The sequence below is a fragment of the Halichoeres trimaculatus genome, unplaced genomic scaffold (genome assembly GCF_033239565.1).
Source record: "Halichoeres trimaculatus isolate MK-OKI-2021-1 unplaced genomic scaffold, fHalTri1.1 fHalTri1_scaffold_18, whole genome shotgun sequence".
Classification (NCBI taxonomy): domain Eukaryota; kingdom Metazoa; phylum Chordata; class Actinopteri; order Labriformes; family Labridae; genus Halichoeres; species Halichoeres trimaculatus.
Genome location: NW_027437196.1, coordinates 8986093 through 9004694, shown reverse-complemented (window position 1 = coordinate 9004694; position 18602 = coordinate 8986093). Strand labels below are relative to the sequence as shown.

The window sequence follows — 18602 nt, the reverse complement described above, 5'->3', positions numbered from 1 at the left end:
ACAGATTTGGCTGCAGTTGTGGCATCTATGAGGAGTTGTTTCCAACACTTTTGTCAATTTCACTTCTGGCGCAGTTGATGATGTCACACATTCATTAGAAGTTCAGAGAAGCTAGTCGTGTGACTCACTGAAGAAGGGGAAATGCTATCTTTTTATAACAAACACATTATAAAGGGATAAAACCTTAACAGCGACAGCGTGAAGACTGGTCTAACGCTGCTTCAAAAACACTACAGTTTATAAATCTATATTTTCAAGAAACACAGGAAAGATAAACGTAGCTTCACTTCCTGTTGATTTGTATGAACTGAACTTAACTTGATTTGTCTGAACCCGCCTCCTCTCCACCTCCTCATTCTCCTGCAGCCTGATTGTAAGTAAGAAAGAGCGTATGCTGGTGAAGGGTTCTGGTTTCCATCTGGACCTGCTTCTGATCGTGGTGCTGGGCGGCAGCTCAGCTCTCTTTGGCCTGCCGTGGATGGCGGCGGCGACCGTCCGCTCAGTGACCCACGTCAATGCCCTCACTGTCATGAGCAAGGCCGTGGCTCCTGGAGACAAGCCTCGTATCCAGGAGGTGAAGGAGCAGAGGGTGACCGGGCTCCTGGTGGCAATCATGGTTGGTGAGTATCACACATCACAAACTCGGTACTACTTTTTTTCTGCTTAAAGGGACATTACACACTTTAATCCTGTGTTTTACTCCTCTCCGTAGGTATGTCTATCGTGATTGGAGACCTGCTGCGTCAGATTCCTCTGGCAGTGTTGTTTGGTATCTTCCTCTACATGGGTGTGATGTCGCTGAACGGGATCCAGCTCACAGAACGGATGATGCTGCTGCTGATGCCACCTAAGTATCACCCTGATCACACCTACGTTCGAAAGGTGAGAGGACAAATAGAGTGTCAGAAGTCTTAACTGGATCCAGTGATGGCAAACAGCTGCTCTGTTCAGCGTTCTCAGGTCTTCTGAAGTGTAGTATTGTTTCCCGCAGGTCCGTACTCTGCGTATGCATCTCTTCACCTGCATCCAGCTGGTGTGTTTGGCCGTGCTCTGGGCCGTCATGTCCACGCAGGCTTCTCTGGCTTTCCCCTTCGTCCTCATCCTCACCATCCCCGTTAAGGTTTTCCTGCTGCGCCGCATCTTCACCGTCAGAGAGATAGCATGCGTAAGTCGACCACTTCAAACACTAATTTATTTTATTTATTCACACATTAATTTAAATTTGTTATCTATAAGATTGACCTTTCAGAAGCATTCAGAGGGCTTTTTTTCTTTTATTTTTTATTTTTCAAATCATTTTGGAGTGAATCCAGAAGCAATTTCTTACATTGAATCAGAGCATCTTGAACAATCTTCAAAGACCCAAATAATATTGTTTTCTATGACTATATAAACACCAAAACTACCTAAGAAGAGTGGACTCTCTTCTTTTATGTCTCTCTTTCTGTTTTTGATCCAAATAACAGAAAAAAACGTATGTTTTTGATGGCGTTTATAGCGGGCGCTCTATCCTTTGATCCTCTCTATGGTCATCATTTCTCACTATTGCACCACTCTTTCTCTCTGAACTACCACAACACAACATCTCAGATTGTTTTTTTTTAACCAATATTGATATAGGTGAATAAAAGTTATCGGCCATAACAGCAATATTAATTTCATTTTATCCTCTTGGGGACAACCAGAGGGCGCTTTTTTCACAATTTACCCACTGAAACAGAATCCAGAAATAACTCATTTACATTTTATCCACTGAAAGGCCATCCAGAAGAAACATTTCAATAAAAAAAAACTAGAAAATTATCTTAAAGGGTTTCTTTTTTTTCTTTCTTTCTTTCTTTTTTATTATTTTAGACTCTGAAAGGGTTTCATTTCATTTTCACATTTTATACTATTAAAGGGAATATGCATAGAAGCTTCTGTAGATCTTATCCTCCAGAGGGTGTTTTTGTTACATCTTTTCCACTGGAAAAGAATCAAAGAGTAGCATCCTGTAATTTATTTTTGTTACTAAAAGGGGCATTTACTGGAAACTTTTGGAAGGACATCTGAAGGACACTTTTTTTTCCGTTTAATGCAATGGGTTGGCATGAAATGGGCCCATTTTACACAATGGAAGGGCATCTACAGGGGAACTTTTTGTACATTTTATCTTCCTTAAGAGTATCTAAAGATATATATTTTTTACATTACATTAAATTACATCTAGAATACATTTCTATATTAATGTATCAACTGGAAGGGATTTATAAAAGGAACATTATTTTTTTGCCTACTGGAAGGTCATTCAGTGGAAACTTTTTTAATATTTTAACCACTATGAGGACATCTAGAGGGCCAATTTTAACATTTTATCCTCCAAAAGAGCATTCAGAAGGATTTTTTTTTACATTCTATACAATGGAAAGGCACCGGAAGGATTTTTTTGTTACATTTTATGCACTAGAGGGCCATCCAGAGGACATTTTTATACTATTTCATCCACTGGAATGGATTTAATTGGGAAATTTAATTTTTTTATCCACCAGTAGATCATTCAGAGGAAACTTTTGTAATATTTTATCCACTGGTAAGGCATCCAGAGGACATTTTTATTGTTTTTAATGTGCCTTTTATGTTTTTTTTATCACATTCTGCGTGTCTTTTAGTACTTTGAAAAGCGCTGTACAGAATAAATGTATTTTTATTATTATTACTTTTATTATTGTTATTTGTTATTGTAATAATTATTATTATTTTACATTCATTGTTATTATGTTTTGTTTTTTTGTTTTTTTTTATCCATTAAAAGAGCATCCAGGGGGAACTGTCTTTTGCATTTTATCCACAAGAGGGGTATCCATGAAGATTTTTCTTGTATTTAAATCACAATTTATCCATCAGGAAGGGCAACTCAGAACATTTTTTTGTTTCCCACTGGTCGCACATGCAGTGTAAAAAGTTAAGTTGTTCAAAAATACAAATCCTTGTTTCTCCCTTCTTCTCCAGCTGGACGCCGATGACGCGGAGCCGAAGTTCGTCGAGCGTGACTGTCACGATGAGTATTCGGAGATGCACATGCCGGTGTAACCAACAACGCGCTCTCACATCACCGCTGAACTCTTAATGATATCAAAACCCGTCTGTGACACCGCCAACCACTGAAGACGAAACATCCACTTATGATTCCACACCGCTGTGCACCGCTGGACTTCTTTTCAAACACAAGTGCAGTGTGTCAGGCGCCTGGTTGGTTGTTTCGTGGCTCACAGTTCTTGTAGCTTTTTGTCCGATTGTTGGGAGAGAGAACAAAGTCTGAGGAGATTACACAAAGTGTTCACTTATACTTTTTAAAAACATATATTTCAGGGGACAAGAGATTCCAAATCGAATGATCTCGAGTTTAAATGAAATGCTATAACAATAGATAGAATCACAAGATTAATTTTTAGCCCTGAAAGGTTGCTCTGATTCACATTGAATATGTGGAGGATAATGGGACTTATTCTTTTATATTAACATGCTGAGTTACTGCTAAACTAGCTCGTCGCTTTTTCACGCTCACCAAGCGCCTTACGACGGAAACAAAACGGTATACTGAGAGGTGTTTTTTTCCTCATTCTGTCTTATTTTAGACAGCTTATCACTTTACCCGCCTCCTGAAGCTCGTAGCACTTTTTAAACCACACCAAATCTGAACAATGACTGTGTTTTATGTGATCATTTTATCTTCCCGAGAGTCTGCCTAAGTCCCTTAAACATCAGTGTTGCTTAAGTGTGCTTCTTAAATGAATTTCTGTGTTGATTTTAAGCCTATCCTACTCACATCATGCATTTTTTTTAGTGTACTCAAACGCAGCAGTTTAGATGATAGAATTCTGTGCCTGCAGTGAAGTAAGATCACCACTAGAGGGAGATCTTGCAGGTAAACATACTAAAGATAGAACAGCTCCTTTTTACATAACATATTATCATGAGAGAATTAACACATGAATATATACTCTTATTGTCTCCACACACAGGTTTAGAGCACTAATTTACTAACGTAGGGATTTTTTTTAAAGGTCTCACTTGGTGTGGTTGATTAACGGGAGTCACCGTAATTTATTGGTTTCTTTGTCCAAGTGCCAAACGTCTGCTGTAAATACTTTTGTGGTCAGAAAAATAAGCTGCAGCTCAAATATCTCACACGTCAAAACATCATTAGCTGAAAAAACGTCAAATCCACAGCTCAACATTCCTCATTTTATCATTACATTGCTGTTTATTTTGGCTTCGACTTCAAACATTTCATTCACTCTCATGTTAACTCAGTTGACCAAAATTCCACACAAGCTGTGTAGACAATCTCCACGCAACACTGAGAGGGAAGGATTTTATTTATGTGTTTTTCTGTTTTCTTTTTTTTTTTTTGCTTTGTGTCATGTTGTATCAGTGTGACATGGATTGGTTAAAGCTTTGACTGTGTCAAATAATTAAATTTTTTGGTCCTCTGTTACTCTAACGTGTGCATTTCAGACACTACTTCCCCCTCTTAGCTGTCCTGTCTCAGCCTGACTGATGCTGTGATCTTGTGCCTGTTTGCTGTCACAAAGGCGCACAAAATCAAAGTGCCTGTGGGACCATGAAGTGATCCGCTACAAGTGTGTGTTGTGTTTGTAAAGGCGACAAACGTATTACGATAGTTTGCACTTTAGAGACACATATAAATCAGACATCTCTCCTTTATTTATCTGCTGCTGTATGAAACATCCCTGCTGTTTTTGAAGGATTAGTCTCTCTGTTGTAAATTACACACATTTGGCTGCATCATGCCGTGGACAATGAAAGAGGGTGTTCAGGAGAAGAAGAAGGCAGTGGATACCTGTGTCCGTTTTGTGTTTGCTTATTGTGCCTGTGAATGAAGTGAAGGTAGTCTGTGTAAGCCAAAGTATCTGTCAAATTTGTGAAACGCTGATCCGTTGTGTCGTTCCATTTCAAAAGCAATACAAAGTCAGAGGGACGACCGCTGATGTCCCCTTGTGGATTAATGGATGAAATATTGATGATGAATAAAAGTTATTTTCTATTTATTCTGCCTCTTCTTCTGTGATGTTTTCATTGGATATAAGAAATACACATGAAAGTGCAAACGAAAATACACCATCAGTTATGATAAAAGATATTTGCAAACAATAAAAAACTGTTTACATTTATCAAATTAAAAAATACTTTACTCCAAATCAAAGAAATCCCCTCAAAAAAATAAACAAGAGGCGTAAACCGAACCCAAGAAATATGTATGACTTAACTGCAGAATGTTTCACATTTACAATAAATGCCCCAAAAAAAGAACATAAAAAAATATAATAATAATAATAATAATAATAATAATAATTATTATTATTATTATTATTATTATTATTATTATTATTATTATTGTATAATAATAATAATTATTATTATTATTGTATAATTATTATTTTTATTATTATTATTGTTATTATTATTGTTATTTTTATTATTATTATTATTATTATTATTATTATTATTATTATTATTATTATTATTGTAAAGTATTAATAATTATAGTAATAAGTGACTTGATAGACCCACATAATCACACACATCAATGTACAACCCACTCCAACTCCAACCCACCAACCCACACCTATAGTGCACAAGGTAAACACAATTTAATTTAAAAAATCATAATAATAATAATAGTAATAATTAATCAATTAAAAAATAATGAAGAATTGCACTTCAAATGAAGAAAATGTAACAAAAAATGCTCTTTGTCCAAATGGAAAACAAACTCAAGACTGGAAACAAAGCTCCACTGAGTAAATGCATCACAAACACAGAACACAGTAAAGAAAAAGAAAAAAAAAAGAAAATCAGAAATGCAGTTCTTTTACAAAAAGAAACAATGCAAAAGTGACCATTACAGAAAGATTATAGGAGGAAAAAAACAACTAAAGCATAAAAATGTACTTAAAATACATATAAAAAACAGTGGTGCATTTAAAAAAAAAAAAAAAAAAGAAACATGACAAAAAAGTAAATTTTAATTGGAAACTGTTGGCAATTACAGTGATATGCTGTAAATATAGAAAATAAAACTATCAGCTCATTTGTTTCAGCTGCAAAAAGACAAAACAATAGAACCCAACATTCAAAACAAGCCTGGACTTGTGTTGTTTGGTATCTCTTCTTTATCGTAATTTGAGTGGCGTAAGCTCTTTAAAGGTGTTTCCTGCGTTGTCTGAGTTTTTGCTTCCCGTCAGTGAAAGAGGGCTGGGTTTTCCCTCCTGTTTGGTGAATTTTAGGTAGAGGGTGGGCTGTCACTCTACCCACTTGCCCTCACACAGGGAGAAAGATGGCTGCTCTGCTGCTGCTGCTGCTCACCGTTGGGGCCTCATTCTTCCCCTCTGAGGCACAGGAGGCTTACGACAGACTCACTGATGAATACAAGAAAGGAGTGGACCTGGCTCTGGAGAAGCTGCACTCTCACGTTGGAATCCAGCAACACTTTCTGTTCTTCAAAAGTCTGCTGCAGTCAGACATCGAGGTTTGTGTACTCATCAAATCAGTGTTTATCTTTTTCATGCTGTGGTTAATCATTGAGTGGTTTCCTGGGATTTACTTTGAGTAATATCTTTGGGAAAGCTCTCATTGTAAAAGAATGCTGTGGTTTCATCAGATAAAACTCTCACAAAGATGTTGAAAGGTGATAATCCCTTCTTCTTTATTTTTCCAGCCTGGTTTTGACGTGAAATTCATCTACCATCACTTCTTGCTCAAAGCCACAAAGTGTCCTAAAGGAACAGCTGACCCCACAGGGTGCCAGTTCAGGAACGACAGAGTGAGTTTTGTCAGACTTTAAGCTGCCTAACAAAACTGAAAAATGTGGATCTGTGAGTGAACGCCTGCTCTAACTTGTCTGTTTGTGTGCGCTCACCCAGCCGCTGATAGACTGCGGAGTCTGCTACAAAACTTACACAGGAAACATTGAACAGGAGCCAAAACCCTATATCCACTGTGTCCACAAGACGACGCTCACAGCAGTAAGTCTGCTCACTTTCACCTGGGCAAAAGCACAAAACAAACCTTTAGAAAAGGTTGGATTAACTCTTCTTTTATTCTGGATTTCAGGAGATGAAAGAGGCTCGAGTGCAGCACTGCAACAGGATGAGTTACAGCAGCGGAGCCCCGACTCTTCTGACGGTGGTTGGTGAAAACTAAGCTCTGGGATGACTTATTTGGTCCTAAATGTGACTCCATAAACATTGTTGTTTTTTTAACCTAAGTATAATTCTGTCCCCAGTTTCTCTCCTGGAGTTACATTTGATTACGTTGATGAATGTTTCTGTGTCACATTTTTTGAACTCTTCTGATAAATTTGGGGAATAAGCTTCAGTGTTGATTTTGTTTCACAAAACAATTAATAAAGTGTAATTTGTGAACAAAAAAGTTTCACTGTGACCTTATTTTTTTCATAATAAAAAATATCAAGGTAGTTATTTTTATTTCTAATGAATCCTGCCTTTTCCATTTTCACACTTTTTCATTTTTTTTAATACGTAGACTTATTGATGATTAGGTACTCAATAGGTATTGTGTCTGTAGTACTAAGGCCCCGTTTACACGACGTTTCATCTAAAAACGCAGTGGAAAAAAATGTGCATTTACGCAGAAATGCTGAGAGACTGAAAACGTTGTAGTAAGCATGCCAGGCCTGCAGGTGGTGCTGTAACTTTCTTGTCCAGAGGCCACTTTTGGGAGATCTCCACCGAAATAAAGTTGAGCCGATCATCTGGTGTACTGGTGAATACTGTGTGCAAAAGTGGAGCAACAGATGCTCATTTTGTCAAAAGATGGTCAGTAGATTGAGCAGCACGAGCACAGCACGGTTGTTCACGACAATCGGTACTGTTGTCCTGTTGTATGTCCTCGCGCGAGGCAGAGTGTGACGTCAGCGTTTCCTCTAAAAAAAACGCCGGCTGACTGTTTACATGAAAACAGTGTCAGCAGAGTTTCAGAAAAATCCCACTCTGGAGGCTGTTTTCAAAAGTTTGCATTTGAGGTCGGCTGAAACGCAACAAAACTTTTGCGTTTCACCCTAAAACCCTTGCCATGTAAACGACCCCTGAGTATCGATTCAAGTAAAATCAACTGTACCCTGTTTCGGTACCTAAACACATCCTTGTGACTGTGAGGGAGTAGAAGAGAAGGAGATTTTCCATGCTGGACATGAACACAGCATTGCAAGGTTATATACCAAAGAATAGACATGTTAAATTGAAAAACTTTGAAAAATGATAAAAGCGCATCTGTGTCACTATTCCTGATCATATCAGTGTCTAACCTTTAATAATGGGTCACAGGTAAGCGTATTCCATTTTAAAGGACCCCAAAAAAGCACAAGATCTTCACCAGACTTGCTGAAATGATGATGTCATCACATGAGGATCTTCTAACTTGTTCATAGCATGTCAGCGCTTAAGGAATGGGCCTCAAACACCAAGGTCTGCCCATAACTCCACCCGTAACAGTCTTCCAGAGGGCTGGCCAATCAGAGGGAAGGGGTTTTGTGGAGTGGGGAGCCTTAAAGAGACAGCAGTTCGGGGGCTGTTAACATGACAACGGTTTTAGGGTAAAATGCAAAAGTTTCGGCCTCCTGGAAACGGCGTTTCAGCCAACCTAAAACTTTGTGATTTTTGTGTAAAGGGGGCGTCAGACAGAGTATGGAATAGGAGTTTTCTGAAACACCAGTGTGAGAAAGTAGGGCTAATTTTTTTATTTGACCTGTAAACCATGTAGAGCCACTGTGGGGGCCCCCACCAAAAAAAGCACCATACCCCCTCTTTAAGACAACACAACTGTTACCATGGCGTTATTGCACAGGCCTCTTTTCACATGAGTAGTTAGCTCATTAGAAACAAAGACCGATTTCCCCAGAACACAGACAGGCTACGGGAAAGCTATTGTTGTCACAGGGGTATTGTTTAGTGCTTGTGTAATCTAAAGTGCATTTGTCAATCTGTCCCAGATCTCTCAACTTTTCAGCTGCGTGAATAAATGCACGAATCTAAGATCTTTACTTGATGCATAAACGTCTGAACTAGGGAACTGCACAGTGGTTGAAGCGCTGTTAACCACTTTTAACATCAACAACAACAGCCCCATGAGCCAGACATTGGTCCAAAGTCTGAGTGATCGCCCACTTCTGAGTCACAACAACACTTTTACTCGTCTACAGTGTTTATGTTGTCCTTCTACCCCCGCCATCATGACCCACATGGACCAAAAGGCCTAAAAGTTGTTTGTACCAGAGGGAAAAGGCGTAAATGGCTCCATTTACTCTCCAACTGAAACCGCACAAAGATTGGCACCATTTCCTTTAAGTGACCCACTTTCCTGTTTGTGCAAAGAGGGAACTGATGGAGCAGAAGTGAAAGTTCACCCCCCTCCTGCTGGCAGATGCTGACCCTTACATTTGTTCTGGGGCAAACGACACGTTAACGCACGTTGAGTTTATTTCCAGGAATACGGATTACTAATCTGAGTGATAGGATATGAGTCGAATTTCTTGCAAATGGTTCCCGTCTGTGGAAACTCCCTGCCGAGAAAGACAAGCTCCAATCTGCATCCCCCCGGGGTTATGACGGCAGACGCTCTGATGCTGACCTGCTGCTCACACAGCCTTAATAGGACTTGTTTTGCCTGTGAGTATTGATCCCACTGGGAGAGGAGGGTGCTCACTGTTTGAACAGAGCTGCTCCTCTTTGTCACACACTTGCAGTGAAAATGGCTGCTGGGTTGCTGTTGCTGGTTTGTGCTGGGGCTCTGCTGTACTCCACTAAAGCACAGGATTCCTATGATGGGCTGCCTGATAACTACAAGAAGGGAGTGGATCTGGCCTTGGAGCAGCTGAACTCCCACACTGGGGTACAACATCATTTTCGCTTTTTGAGGAGCCTGGAAAAGTCAGACATCGAGGTAAGATTCAAAACTCAGATTTTGTTTCTTGTCATTAAGAGATACTTTATAAACTCCAAATATAGTAGCTTTAGTAGAAGTTCATAAAATTAACGACACAGCAGATATACAGAAAATGTTGTCCCAAAACTTTTAAACAACCTTAAAGTAGTTTATCATTTTAACCAGTCTAAGTTTTCCATCAAAAACTAAACAAATGTAAAAAACAATGCCAGGGTTTTTTTCTGCTCCCTCTGCCTTCTCAGGAAAATGTGTCTCACACTTGTTTTTGCATCTGCTTTAGGTCAACGGCCCTTTGAATCAACATGTTTTCAGCAGGGGTTTGGTTTGGCCAACAAAAACTCAGATAAGGTGCCACTTCTCAGGGATGTTTGGCTCAGTGGGCGGGTTAAATGAGCAGTTATTTTCCATCGAATCAATTCAGGCCTCAAGAATTACAAAAACATCAAAATACTCGCATGTTAGAACTGACTGGTTTCTTCGACTACTTTGTAATTTAACTACAAAGGTTTTGTGGGATCAGTTGTAGCAGTGGCATGCACAGACTTTTTGAAAGGCAAAGACAAAAAGAAAAAAGAATTTAGTCAACGTTGTGGCTCGCCAGAGGACGCTGTAGTGTATGATTTTGGCTTCAAAGCAAGCACTGTTGTGCATGTGTTGCCCCTCAAGAGGGCGTTAGCGCATGTCCAGTTTGTCTCAATACGGCACACATTTTGAGGCATTTTTCCCTGACTAATCCCGGCACAGACCCACACATACCCGAGATAAGCCATCCCACTTTTTGGGACCCTTCCACAGGGGTGCCAAGATAAACTGATCCAACCCCAGAAGGTGGAGCTACAACACTGCAGACCGTTGATTGGACAAAAGAGCCGTCACTTACCATGCGACGGCAGCTGTATTTCTCCTTGCAACATACATCCTCCTCTGAAACAAAGCTTGATTGTGCTTTGTAACAAAGAGCCCCAAGGAAATCACAAAGGAGACAAATTGCTGGATGTCCCACATCATTGCTCATTGTTTAGTGTGTCACATTTTTCTTCTTTGTTGGATTTATTGGTGGGTTACACTGAGTCTTGCTGCTATGGTGTCACGCTATCACGTAGCTGATGCTACTGTTGACATGACATGCTGCTGCCACAAGGGGGCACGTTTGGCAGTGGAAACACTAACAGGGATTGTGATTGGCATGTAGCCCTTTGATACAAAGTGCAATCAAGCTTCGACTTAGAGAAGTCTGTGTGCCAACAGGGGAAATGCAGCCGCTGTTGGGGTAAGTGACGATTCTTTTGACCAATCAACAGTCTGCAGTGTTGTAGCTCCACCTTCCGAGAACGGATCGGTTCAGTCTGGCACCCAAACGAAAGGGTCCCAAAAAGTGGGACGGCTCGTCTTGGTTATTTGGGGATCTGGATTTGGGGATTAGTCAGTGGAACTGCCACAAAATGCACGCCGTACTGAAACGAACCGGTCTTAAGAGGGTGGCTTAAGAGGGTACCTCAGTGTGTGTTTGGTATCAAGAAGGGCACTTCAGGGTGTGTTGTGGCCATGAGGGGCCGCCCCGGTCAGACAAAACATCAGGTGGTTTCCTTAAAAGAGCCAATAAAAACCCAACTTTAAATTAGGCACTTAAGACTGCAGAGTTTTTTTTCCAGGCATAGATGAATCGACACCATCTAATAAGGTCTTGTGATCTTTCACTCTAACAGTCTGGATTTGGTGTGAGCTACCTGTACCATCACTTCTACCTGAAACCCACCAAGTGTGCCAAAGGAACGGCTGACTCCAGCCCTCAGAAATGTCCCTTCAGGAATGACAGAGTAAGTAACTTTAACAGCTGAGCACATAAAGAGAGATCATAGCATAAAACAGCATCCTCATGTTTGTTTTTAACCTTTCCAGCCTCTGATGGACTGTGCCGTGTGCTATAAGACCACAGACGGCCAGATTGAGCCCAACCCCAAGCCGTACATCCACTGCATCCAGAGACCGAGGCTCACAGAGGTAGTTTTTTATTAATGCACAAATTCAGTGTAAACCATCCTCTATTCTGCCACCTAGTGGAGAATTTTCACATCATCATTGAAAACAAACATCACCTGATTTAATCTTGTTTCTTGACTTGTTTCAGGTAATGAGGACGACCAGGACAGAGCACTGCAAAAAAATGAGTTACAACAGCGGAGCTCCCACACTGTTGGCTGTTCAGAGCTAAAATAAAACTATTAAAACAACAAAATTTACATCCCACAAATGTTAAAGCAAAATATCTGTAACACTAATATGTAGTAAATTGTGCTTGTTTAACTTTGTCAGACCAGTTTTTATTCCTTCAAGGCATCATTTGTTGAAAATCTTTTAATTAATGCATCTGTTTATGTTTGTGTATAACTCTGCTGCAGCCACAAAGATCTGGAAATGCAGTTTCTCTTTATATTCAACTCTCTTAAAGTTGCTGTACTCCTAATGTGTGATGAAAAAATAAAAACGCTGTTATGTAACTTGGGTTCATTTTTGTTGTTGTGTGTGGACTTGTTCAAGAGTTCAAATTCTTTACTGCCTAAAGATTTCCCCTCAGCAAATCCACCCCACAAACAAACACACCTTCTTTAATCAGAGGTGGAAGTCTGGGCAAGCAGCTTGTATCAACCTACAAAAGGTGAAAAAAAAGGGCTTAAGATTATAGTGATAAAGGAATTCACACTAAAGGTCATTGCTGGTTCGTCAAGTAAGGCCTTTTTACAAGTTGTAACCAGATTTACCGCTGTCAGCATGAAATCATATGAGGTAAGGGACTGCTGCAGGATGGTTCGTAGAAAAATACGCCGCACACGACCTACTGTACAGATGTCCAGTCTGAACTTTGGCTGGAGCTCTGTTTGGCAGCTGGACACAGGAAATGAAGCCACTGTAAACCCTGCTGAGTCCACATTCCCCCTTCATTAAGCTAGAAAACACAGGAACACAAGGAAATTTTATCTTTTTTCCAGGGGAGACCGGGGACAGTTGTAACATTTCTGACATTTCCGTAACTAGCTTTGAGCTTTTTCAACCATATGTCTTCAAACTGCTGTACTAACTTGTTTCAGGTGTCAGCAATTAAATGCCCAAATACAAGGGTCCTCAAATTTTTCAGACCAAGGACCACTTCACTGATGAAGGGATGGAGCAGGGACCCCCCACTCAGTCAAGTGGTTAAAATGTACTTTCAACTGATGTATTAAGCATCAGTATTAAATTACGCAAATTGTTTTGTAGAGAATTTTGGTGAAGGAACCTGATTATCTTCTTTAAACTGCTTTTAACTGAATTGTGAAACTTTTTAAAAAGAAGGTAAAAAATCTGCCATGGTTAAGGCCTGAACCATACGTTACATATATGGATATTTTTTTGATCGGATATCTTTGTCCTCATTTTAAAAAAAATCTCCGTCCACACCACAGAAATATCTCTGTCCATATGAAGGCCAAACTGAAAACAATCACCTCTGAAGCCTGCAATGCCATGCCTGGCTGATAAGTGGCAGGTTAGCAAAATGTGAAAACCATAGAAGAAGATGGTAATGAGCATGCACAGTCAAACACAGGAAAAAGAAGCATGCTACAGTGACTTGTAGCTAGTGATGGGCGCTCGAGGCTTTGTTGAGGCTTCGACACCTGGTTCGAAAAAAATGCTTCATTGCTCGAGGCTTCAATGATACAATGCTCGAGTAGGTCATCTAGTGGTCAATAAAATGAAGTGCAATTGAAATGACGATGAAGTCATTGTTTCATGAGTCATTTGGGATTTGAGCCACTGATGCTTTTTTGTTTGCGTACACTGCATGGATGAATGGTTTCACACTCTCACACAATAAAATACATTTTGAAAAATAAAAATAGAGACAATGTATTTGTGACGTCTGATTGAAGTTCACAGTAGCTCCATACTTAAGCCTGACAGTAGTCATATTACACCCTAAACAAATTTAAATATCACATAGCTTAAAAGATTTCGATGATGATTTTGACGCCAGGTGTCTAATATTGTTAATTGAAATATATTACCATTGGCATGATTTGACAGGAATTGAACTCACAAATGCTAGTTACGAGTCCAATATAGTAGCAGTTCACTACAAAGCACCTTTATGTGACATGATTCTGTGTGATATATAATTCTCATATTTTGATGCTTAGCCCTACAATAACTGTTTTACTTTACTCAGAGTAGTCTATCATGTTATGTTGGATCTTCAGTACTGAATGTAACTGTCAAACCGAACCTCTGCAAATCAGGTGCTTCGTTTGATGTCCGAGCCACAGCAGTGGTTCGATACACTCAACAGTTTCATACGTCACTCAACTGTTTCGGACGTCACTTGGCACGTGACCGATACACGCTCCGGCACAGTGCTTTGATACGTTTGCTTCATGAGCTACGGCGCATGTGTCGGAGCCTCGGGTATCAGCGGACCATCACTACTTGTAGCTAGGCGCTTGACGTCATCGCGTCAACACCAGCGCTGTTTAACACCGCTTCACGGATCCACTCAACCGTTTATTTTTTTATTTCTTCACTTTTTTATCTGTTTTTAAAAATCTCCGTTTATGTTGGTGAAATCGCCGTGTTCGTGTGGTTGAGAGGCCCAATGAAACAGAAAAATGTGCGTTTAGGAATATATCCATATACGTGTGGTTCAGGCCTAAATCTCAGAATTCAGATCTTGGTAAGTGACAAATAATTCCACTAAGTAGTCCGGTTCAATACGGTCTGGCACAGTTTGGTACAGTTAAGTCTGATCCCGTTTGCGTTTCCACAGCAAACTGTGCCCTCTCGAGGTAGGCCACGTGTAAGCCGGATGCAGCTGCTGTCGGGGTAAGTGACGAGTCTATCGATCAATCAACGGTCTGCAGTGTTGTAGCTCCACCTTCCGAGAGCGGTTTAGTCTGGCACCCATACGAAAAGGTCCCAAAAAGTAGGACAGCTCGTCTGGGTTATTTGGGGATCTGTTCCGGGATAAGTCAGTAAAAACGCCACAAAATGCGTGCCGTACTGAGACGAACATAACCTCACTCTTCATTTTATTGATAGACTCTCAAGTTTAAAAAGACCACTGCAGAATAACTGCTGCATGTGGGTTGGAATCATAGACTGTATATATTTTTTTACATTCTATGGTTGGAATCAACTGTATCACTAACAGTTTAAACTGTGTTTCAGCTCGTGCTCTATCACTCTCTTGATTAGCTTTCCTCTGATCTTCTGTCCATTTTCTAACTGAAAGTTAGGCTCCAGTGTCCATTATTGCCAGTCCAAGTGAAAAGCACTGAACACTTATGGGCCGTTTACACGACAACGGTTTTAGGGTGAAATGCAAAAGTTTTGTTGTGTTTCAGGCTAGTGTTTACGCAGAAACTACGTTTCAGCCCACCTAAAACACAAATTTTTGAGTGGGGTTTTTCTGAAAGGCTGCCGACACTGTTGCCATGTCAACAGTAAGACGGCTTTTTCAGTGGAAATAATGACGTCACACTGCTTCGCGCTTCATGCATACAACAGGACAACAGTACCATTGTTACAATCGTAGTGAACTACCATGTTGTGCTTGTGCTGCTCAATCTACTGTATCTGTTGACTGTCTTTTAACAAAATGTGCATCTGTTGCTCCACTTTTGAACTTGGTATTCCTCAATACACCAGATGATCGGCTCAACTCTACTTCTCCACTTCTGCTGCTTCTGGACAAGACAGTTATGGCAGTTAAGGCCTGGCATGCTTACTACAGCGTTTTCAGTTCCGTGTAAACGCAGATTTTTTTTTTTATTGCATTTTAGCATTCTCAGATGAAACGTTATCATGTAAACGGGCCTTTGAAACTCTTCACAGCTGCTTTAAGACACACTCTACAGGGGATTTTTGATTCCCTGTTACATAATGACGGCACTCCTTGAAATGTTAGTGAATAGTGAGATAAAACACTAGGCCTGTTATCAAAGTTATTACTGACATTTGAGATTTGCCAAAGTTTATGTAACACCTTTATTCTTCTCACGCTACATCCTTACACGACCTATAACGAGTTCTAACATGCACATCGGCTCTCTCGGGGGATGAAACCACTTCCTTGATTATGTTCAAAGCTGATGCAGCACTTTTTGTGCACACAATAAGGAGTATGAATATATCATCTATCTATTAATGTGTATCATATATCTGCATCGATTACTGACTGAATCCATGATGTCATGAGTCAATGTTTCAGGGGGTCCAGCCGATCTGAATCCACTTACTGGAACATTCAGTTCCAAGTAACAACAAAGAGGCACTCCCCTCTCCGTACCCCCTTTTTGCTCTCCTCCTCCTCCTCCTCCAGCTGAGAGGAGGTATAAAAAAAGGAGTGACTTTCAGCTGTTGCCATTCCCTCTGCTTCTGTCTGACTGAGGTTGGATGCTCAGGCCTGTAAGTAGTTGTTTTTGTTTTCTATAACTAATCGTGCATGAGCAGTTTGATGGATGGAGTTTTGGTAGCAGCTTACAGATGATTGTGCTGATGTTAGTTAGCATAGTTGTATGATTTTAATTCTGTGAAGTGTCTTAAATTTAAAAAACGTCTTTTTCATTTAAAAAAAAAGTTGAAATCTTATTTCAATTTTTTAATCATTTTTATTGCACTTATAACATGGAGATTAAAGTAAACTAATGCAAAAATGTGTTTCAGACGGATAAAGCATTAATTTTCTGAATGTTGCAGAATCATGAGCAGAAACTACCTGTCCAAAAATGATGAGCTCCGTAGAGGAGACTTCCTGGTTTCCAACAACGGGGAGTACAAAGCTATTTTCCAGGTGAGAAATAACCAAAAAGAGAAACATTTAATGATGTTACAGTGTAGATACTGGGATGTTTCATAAACCATGAGGAAAAATAAAACATTATTTGAATGGAGATCTTTTTTTTCACCTGCAGGAGGACGGTAACTTTGTCATCTACGGCTGGTCACCTGTGTGGTCTTCAGACACCGCAGGGACAGACGCCACACGCCTGTGCATGCAGGCTGACTGCAACCTGGTCATGTACAACAAGTGTGACGAGCCCCGGTGGCACACTAACTCCTCCAAAGCCGATTGCAACATGTGTCGTCTTCGCCTGACTGATGAGGGGAAACTGGTGCTGGATAGAGAGTGTGAGCAAGTTTGGAGCTCTGGCTTAAACAAGGGAATGAAGTGATGAGGTGTGAATTATTCAACGTTCTACTACTGATTTGCTCTGGAATCAAATAAAAAGAGCTTTTTTTATCAATACAGAGATGAGTGATTTTTTTATTTTTTTGCTTATGATCATCAGTGACAATATGACAGTCTGAGAGCAGGAAACTGAGTTCAGATTATTGTTGTTTTCATTTGCTTTGTCAGAAAAAAGTTCAGACTTGGTGTTGGTGAACTAAACAACAACATAAAAAGGTATAACAGTAAGGCCTGATGGCAGCTTATTTTACACCACGGAAGCCCTAAGGGGTCAGGGTCAAAAACATTTTGTTTCCTTGTGATCTCAACTTATTTTTCTCGTTATCTTTCCCATTATAAAATTATTCTCTGGAAATCAAAAATTGAATCAGTAAGTTGTAGTTAGCTAACCCTTTCTCTGTTTCTTCATGCTTCTCATTAAGCAGCAAAATAACGCCATCTCCTGGCAAATGATAGGGATTGACTTACTGCTTTGATTTCTAAAGTTGAATTTTTGGGGGAATTCACAACTTTATTTGTAGATAGAGCTGGAATTTGGGAGAATGATGTGTGGAGAAAAGGGCCTAAATGTTCCCACTTGGCCACTGGCTCAGATATCATCAACTACATTTCTCAAAGTTCCAAAAACTTTTCATTAGACCCTGTGAGGGCCAGATGTTCATGTGAAATAAATGAGAATAATACTATATCCTAATTGATATTTTATTATTTCATTCATGGATTTCAATTCCTCAGTCAGTCTTTAAATGTGGTGCCTTTTGAGTCATAGAAATGGTAAAAAATAAAAAAAATAAAAAAAATCTTTTTTATTTTATTTTGATGTTTCTTCTTCAAAACATGACTCTAAGCTTTATGAAAAGCCTTTTACAACAAATATATCTTTTAGCCTAGCTTTATTAGCATTTAAGCTAACAGGATTTTGGATAGCTGACAAGAAATCAACCTTTTAAAATTATGATATTTGATAATTTTATTCATAAAACTGGGATAACATGGTGGACATTTTATGATTGACCACATTAGATCTTTATCATAAAAGAGTAACTATAATTAAATTAACAAAAGAAAAGTGAGTAATCTTACCACTGTTAAATTTCCCTCCTCTGGAATGACATCACATCAAAAGACTGCATCATGCTGATGTGGGTGGAGCCTTCTTAGACGTACAGTAACTTAGGATAACAGGGTGGACACTAAATCCAGGGACAAATATTAAACTGCAATTTATGACAAAAATATATTTTTTTGCTGATGAAATTATTAAATATCTTAAGAACCCCTTATAGCTGAATAAAAATATCCAGAAATATTTTGGAAAAAAAAACAAAACAAAACATAATTTTCTTGAACGAAACAGTGGAAAGGGCACTGAGGACATGGCTAAATAGCACATTTTTAATTTTTTAAATGGTAT

General features: G+C 39.5%; 3 protein-coding genes across 7 annotated transcripts in view; all 3 read left to right on the top strand.

Moving 5' to 3' along the window:
* The window catches only part of slc4a2b (solute carrier family 4 member 2b), a 58723-nt gene extending 53672 nt beyond the window's left edge, over window positions 1–5051 (top strand). For all 5 annotated transcript variants that reach the window (XM_074692991.1, XM_074692986.1, XM_074692990.1 and 2 more), the window contains exons 21-24: window positions 367–620; window positions 713–882; window positions 992–1165; window positions 2989–5051. In XM_074692991.1, the coding sequence (XP_074549092.1) occupies window positions 367–620; window positions 713–882; window positions 992–1165; window positions 2989–3069 (679 nt within the window). In that variant the 3' untranslated portion in view covers window positions 3070–5051. The remainder of the gene's footprint in view (window positions 1–366; window positions 621–712; window positions 883–991; window positions 1166–2988) is intronic.
* Window positions 5052–6301: 1250 nt separating this feature from the next.
* On the top strand, window positions 6302–7377 carry LOC141807664 (retinoic acid receptor responder protein 2-like). The gene is made up of 4 exons (XM_074693802.1): window positions 6302–6532; window positions 6722–6826; window positions 6927–7028; window positions 7117–7377. Exons 1-4 carry the CDS (start codon window positions 6341–6343, stop codon window positions 7204–7206), a joined length of 489 nt encoding a protein of 162 aa, XP_074549903.1. The 5' UTR covers window positions 6302–6340; the 3' UTR covers window positions 7207–7377.
* Window positions 7378–16347: 8970 nt separating this feature from the next.
* LOC141807607 (B-type lectin plumieribetin-like) lies at window positions 16348–17238 on the top strand. Its single transcript, XM_074693730.1, has 3 exons — window positions 16348–16404; window positions 16696–16789; window positions 16911–17238. The coding sequence occupies exons 2-3, from the start codon at window positions 16700–16702 to the stop codon at window positions 17169–17171; spliced, it is 351 nt and encodes a 116-aa protein (XP_074549831.1). The 5' UTR covers window positions 16348–16404; window positions 16696–16699; the 3' UTR covers window positions 17172–17238.
* The last annotated feature ends 1364 nt before the right edge of the window (window positions 17239–18602 follow it).